Genomic DNA, 6,352 nt, shown 5'->3' with positions numbered 1-6,352 from the left:
AGTTTAACCTGTCAAAAAACAAAACTATCAATATGTACATACCATGGGATAGAGTAGAGATAATTGGTCTGTAGTTTGTGCATTTTGTAAACTTTAAGATACGAAATTCATTTCCTACTCATCCAAAAAAATAAAACCTGTTAATATTGTGATCATTTATCAGATGGAGTTGTAGGTTTTTGATTTATAAAACTCTTATTTCTTGACTCATTCGAGTTCCACTTCAAATTTTAAAACATTGATTTAAACACCAAAAGGGAGATGAAAAACAGAAACTCCATTTGTCTAGTAGACCATGCAGTTCCAAAAAAATGATAAGAGAGTAACTACCATTGCTTTGAAACACGACACAAGGCGAGAAGGGAACCAAAGGTTTTGAAGATCTAAGAATTCCTTTGGCTTTTGTTTGAGCCCAGAACCTGTGAGTTCAGTTGGAGATAATATGTCAGTGAATGCTGCGCCTACCAGGAAGCCTCGGATTTTACTTGCTACTAGTGGAAGTGTTGTTGCGGTTAAATTGCAAATCTTTCTCATTGTTTCTCTGAACGGGCAGAAGTAAGAGTTGTTGCCACTAAATCGTCTTTGCATTTTATTGAAAGAACAACGATTCCCAATGATGTGAATTTGTATACGGATGATGATGAGTGGTCTAGTTGGAAGAACCTTGGCGATCATGTGCTTCACATTGAGCTTCACAAATGGGCTGATATCATGATCGTTGCTCCATTATCGACAAACACTCTTGGCAAGATTGCTGAAGGGTTGTGTGACAATCTACTCACATGTATCGGCAAACACTATTATGTGGAACAATCCTTTCACAAAGCAGCATCTCAACGCCATTGACGAGCTTGGTATTTCTCTCATTCCACCTGTTACAAAGAGGTCAGGTTGTGGGGATTATGGCAATGGTGCAATAGCTGAACTTTCTACCATTTACTCTACTGTATGGCTCTTTTATGAGTCAAAGGCTCAGCAAGGTAACTGCAATGTTTAGTGATTTGACCACTGTTCAAGTATGAATGGTTTACTAGGACCGAAATGATAATCTGAAATCATTAGAAAGTGAAAACACAAACTTGCCGAAGTTAGAACGGTTGAGGGAGAAGTTTGAAAAATCCAATGCAAGACTAACGAGATGTTTCCAAAGATCTTTCCATCTAGTCGACAATACACAAGTTCATGATATGCAGCAAAATAGAATCATGCAAGTCATTGAGTCTATCGCTTTTCCCTTTTAATTTCGGTCTCTTTCACTCTTCATTATTTTATTCAACAAATTTAACTTGTCCTAATCTTCATTTTCCTTCTGTCAAACCTTACCTATGAAATGTGTATCAAGTTCCAAGGCAAGGATCAAACATCACAGTTTCAAGGCAGAGGCTCTCCATCCTCCTCTTGTTCTCTCTAAGGTAAGTTTTTCTATTGTTTTGTGAAGATGTTTGTTGCCATGTGCAACTAAACCTCTTTGATTAGGGTTCTAGTATGAACCCATTCTTATTGGTTGAAGTATATTAATAAAGTTTTTATTTGGTTATGCTTTTCTTGTGTCCAATTTATTTCGTTCTTGTGTGTACTTAATACTTTTTCTATTGAGAATTCGTATTGATAATCTTGATAATTGATCCGTATAGATTAGCAGGATTGACAATCCAAAATTCTTTTTTTCATGGCAGTTCTAATTGCTTATTTCTTAATTCTAGTTAATGAAATTAAGTATGAAAACTCATGTTTTCTAATTCTTTCTTTCGGGGACACCGTAACTTTAACTAGGTTAACGTATTGCACATGTTGTCGTTAGGGTTGATAATCTAAAACTGGTTTCTTAAATCATAAGTGGACACCACATAACTGATGTTTTACTAAGTTAATTGCATCAAAGATGAGGGGGATTCAAGAATTCCCTAATCGCCGCTAAATATCTTATTCGCAAACCTAATCTCGAATTGGGCAGGGTAATCAAAACCTGCAATCCTCTTTTAATCTCTTTTCTAATTACTCTTTAAATAAATTTTACTAAGGGTTAATAGAGCTTTACCCCCCCTGTAATATAGGTCATTTTCGCTTTCCTCCCCTGTAAAATATTTTTTTTGAATTTCATCCTTGAAATTTGAAGATTTTTTGATTTTGGACCTTCATGGAAAATTTCACCCTCTGTAATTTGGGCAAATTTAGGTTTACCTGTAATACCCACACTAAACGTATGTAGAAAGTTTAGCGTGCACATTAGTTTAGTACTGGATAGATTAAAATTTACAACATTAAAACTTCAAATGAATATATTTTTCAACAATATGTGTTCGTACAATAATAATACAACTCAACTTTTCTAAAGTATAATAAATGCATCCTCGAATATCCATATTATCCCACAGCGGGTACGAACGAACACTTGCTGCAACATCCATTCGGCTACTAGCTTGCTAATCCATCCTGATATCTGAAACAAATAAGGATTGGGATGAGACATAATGTCTCAATGAGTTCCACCTAATCCTAAGCTATAGGTAACCTCGGGGAAAACCTACGGTCACCATGTGTCTACAATACAACCTGCCGGTTGATTATACGTGTGTGGGGACTTGCATACTTAGACGGTCATGCATACTAGGGCCGTCATAAGATCCCTCTTACCTTGTTATAGGTTTTGCTATCACTATACGTGTCATGGAGGTTAAGGGGAATCTAGGACCGCTATGCCAAGTATTTTATGGAGGTTTTTCTCATCATTAATACTCTATTTCTCATAGCTGTCATGCTTTATGGCAATACATCCTTGACAGAAAATATTATCTAGCAGTGTAGTTACCTATTCCACCAAGTGTTGTCAATGAATCTTAGTTTGAATAGATTACTATACTTAAATTTAACATACCATGGTTAAGCTTAAATTTGTTATTTGTGTAAGTGAAAATAGAATCGACGCATGTGTGTTGTATACAAGTAATCGTTATCAAACCTCTAAGAATAGTCAAGATGAAGAAACTCTCAAAATGTCAACAGAAGCATTCAACCACCAATTAAGCACCCTCAAATGCATCAAAATTTTCAAGTATAAGTTAAGCGTATTTTATTTACATCAACTATGCGACTATGATAACTCAACCAAAAAAAGATCTGGATTGGTGACTGCCAGACAATAAAAGGGTCACAGCTGGTATGGAGAGTGAATCTCATCGCACCGCCACTCGTGTAGTCTACATCTGAAAAAGGAGCTTTGGATTTGAAGGGGGACACGCGTTAGAGAGGTTTTAGAAATTTTCTAGAGAAATATTTATATAATGACACTCACAGTGGAAACGTTGTTATTATTGTTTTTTACACAATCAAATACATAAATTAATTCAAGATATTTAGGTTAATTTGAATACAAGATTTTTGCTAGTTAAGGAATGAAACTGTTAACGTTGAGGTCAATTACAAGATTTTTGCTAGTTAAGGAATGAAACTGTTAACGTTGAGGTCAATTAAGAAATCAAACAATTTAAACACATCTGTTACATCCAAAACGTCATAAAGGGAAATGATAATTGATAAACAGAAATTCCATTAGTCACCTCCTTTATACAAATTTAATTAATACCAACACAATCAAACATCTATTTAGATTAAGAATCTCGTCTAGAGCCACCAAACATGGCTTCAAACTATAAAAATCACACAATCTTAAATATATATGAAAAGAATGCATTCTCCTTAAGCATGGCTTGTAATCATCTTCAATTGAGTCAACTTCAAACTATAATATCCCTGGAATGATAATATGAAATCATTAGAAAGAAAAAAAAAGAAGACAAAAACAAATCAAAATGTAAGCACTCAGCGAGAGTATCTTTCATCCTTGAGTTTCTGTCAAAATATAATATCTATTGTAATTTCACATTGAAGACGGATTGTTTCCTTGGCTAGCATAAGATAGCCAATTGATTTGCTTGTTTAACATTTCACTCCCGATTGAAATTCATTTCCTCCAAATTAAAAATTTTCATAAACCAATATGAATAAGCTGGGAAAAAAATATGTATCCACAGGCAGTCAGAAGAATATGTACCTGAAGATGCATTCCTTTAAATCACATCAATTTATAAACACTTGGGCGAATGGAGATTTTGTTTTAAAGCAGTTCACTAGCCTTTTTACTTCCCCATCTGATATATCTGAGGGATTCACTCGCAATTTCAATGACTTCAATTTAACAAAGCAAGGAAGTTGACTAATGATTATATCCGAAGTTTGGAGAAGTAGAACCTGCACATATAAAGTTTATTGGGCATTTTGAACCAGTGATGTCCTACTGATTTAGACAGAGAGATTGAGTATTGACAAAGTAGACACAAAGAACATTTTATAAATAATATAAGAAAACATGCACAAGAGATTACCTTAAGGGTAGCTGAAGAGAGTGTCAATATTTTAACATAATCAGCGAGTACTTGCAGCCAAATAATTAAGGCTGAATATTTCCTCTCAGCACTTGATTGAAAATAAAAAACACCAATATTTACTTGTTCAAGAAAAGAAAGATCACATGCAGATACCTCGGGAAGACAATCAAACCAGACTGTGAGAGATTTAAGGTTTGGAGTCGAAAGCACAATTTTGTCAGTATTTAAAGTTTGAAACATATCTATACTCAAATTAGAAAGCTTAGAATTAGATATGCGGAGGATTTTTTCCTTGTGATGTACTGCACAACAGTTAAGGATCAAAGTGCTTAGCATGTGACAATTTTGAAAGGGATCAACAATGCCCTTGTCATTTGCAGCAAAAGTGACATATCCAAGATGCAAGCTTTTCAAAGCAGGCAACTGTATGGAAGAAGGAAGTTGTATGCTCCGGCCATGGACACTCCAAAAGGAAAGATTTAGATGTGTCAAAGAATGGCAAGAAAAGATGCAAGGGTTCAAAGTGTAACCATGTTTGGCCTTCAAATTTAAATCAAGTGTAAATTTTTGGACTTTATGTGCCACAACATATGTCATGACCCTATCCACGATTTTAGGGTCAAGTGCAATGCTGCACGTGTTACTTAAAATAATATCAAGCAAAGAAATTGAGTCATCACGATGAGACAAAAATGAAAACACAAATTCGCTATAATTTGAACCATTAGTGAAGTCGAAATAATTCAATGTAAGATTAGTAAGTTGTCGCCAAAGATCCTTCCATCTAGTCGACAACACACAAGTTTGAACAGCTTGTTTTGTGGTCATAAATCTCATCATGTGGAGCAAAACAAAGTCAGGTAAGTTACTCATCCTGTCGTTTTCGACTTCTTTTCTACTTCTTTTGCCCTCCATCTTTCAATTCAACTTCCACTACTCCTTCTTTTCCTTCAGTCACACCTAACATAATACATTTAAACATACAGGCGTCATAAGAAGATCCCCATCTGGGATGAAATATTTGAATTGTACTAAAAAATATGAAATATTTGTTAAATATAAAACATAACAAGATGTATAAGAAATATCATCTAAAGACGTGTGCTTTAGAAGTGTGACCAGAAACAAAATTCAATATTGTATATGCAATAATAAAATACAAAAACAAGGCAAAAACAAAATTTCATATTTTATTTAAAATAATAAAATACAAAACTAGGGTTTGAATTTCAGCTTGAAACAACTATGGTGGATTGTATATTAAGTATATACATGTTGAACTAAAAAATAGCACATAGCAACACGAGAGACGCAAAATATAAGGAATGATAGGAAAGACGAATTTACCTTGAAAAATTTCAATCGTGAATCAACTGTTGCAATTTCAAGTCGCCTTCTTAGCGTCTTGGAATCTCGTCGAGTGAGTGGTAGACAAGTTTATGTAGGTCTTGGAATCTCGTCTCACAATCACAGCTAAGTTAATATGCAAAAGCCCAATTTCAAAAACCCAAGTCCAAGTCCTAAAATCTCATTTTCCGAAATAATCTATCTATCTTTTTAAAGTTCATCAGTAAATAAAACACAATTCTCTTTGCCACAAACATATTTTTACGTTTTTGACGTCTTTTGTAACAAAAGAAGGAGAGATAAATAAAGTGTAAAGGATTGAGGTGATTTTGTAACTAAAAATTTATTTTAAATAGTTTTATTTAAATAAACTAAATTATTTTAAAACAAATGATTTTATTAAAATAAACAGACTAAAAATAGATTCAGGTTATTTTTTTTATAAAATCTCTAAATGATTTAAATCAAAATCTTTTTCATTTTAATTCGTAACCAATAGACCCTCTTAGGATATATATATATATATATATATATATATATATATATATATATATATATATATATATATATATATATATATATGCTTAAATTAAGGCACATGTTAAGAAACTTACTATAAA

General features: G+C 33.4%; 1 protein-coding gene and 1 pseudogene across 1 annotated transcript; one reads left to right on the top strand and one right to left on the bottom strand.

Moving 5' to 3' along the window:
- Positions 1-415: 415 nt before the first annotated feature.
- On the top strand, positions 416-997 carry LOC146916106 (phosphopantothenoylcysteine decarboxylase HAL3a pseudogene; annotated as a pseudogene).
- A 3,063-nt stretch (positions 998-4,060) lies between these two features.
- On the bottom strand, positions 4,061-5,300 carry LOC146916105 (putative F-box/FBD/LRR-repeat protein At1g66300). Its single transcript, XM_085716863.1, has 2 exons — positions 4,383-5,300; positions 4,061-4,248 (listed from the first exon to the last, which is right to left on the bottom strand). Exons 1-2 carry the CDS (start codon positions 5,298-5,300, stop codon positions 4,078-4,080), a joined length of 1,089 nt encoding a protein of 362 aa, XP_085572989.1. The 3' UTR covers positions 4,061-4,077.
- Between the last annotated feature and the right edge of the window lie 1,052 nt (positions 5,301-6,352).

Source organism: Medicago sativa, chromosome 6 (genome assembly GCF_051527215.1).
Source record: "Medicago sativa cultivar Bolivia chromosome 6, Bolivia_mono, whole genome shotgun sequence".
NCBI lineage: Eukaryota > Viridiplantae > Streptophyta > Magnoliopsida > Fabales > Fabaceae > Medicago > Medicago sativa.
The sequence above is the reverse complement of the archived record's forward strand: the minus strand, read 5'-3'. Positions and strand labels throughout refer to the sequence as shown.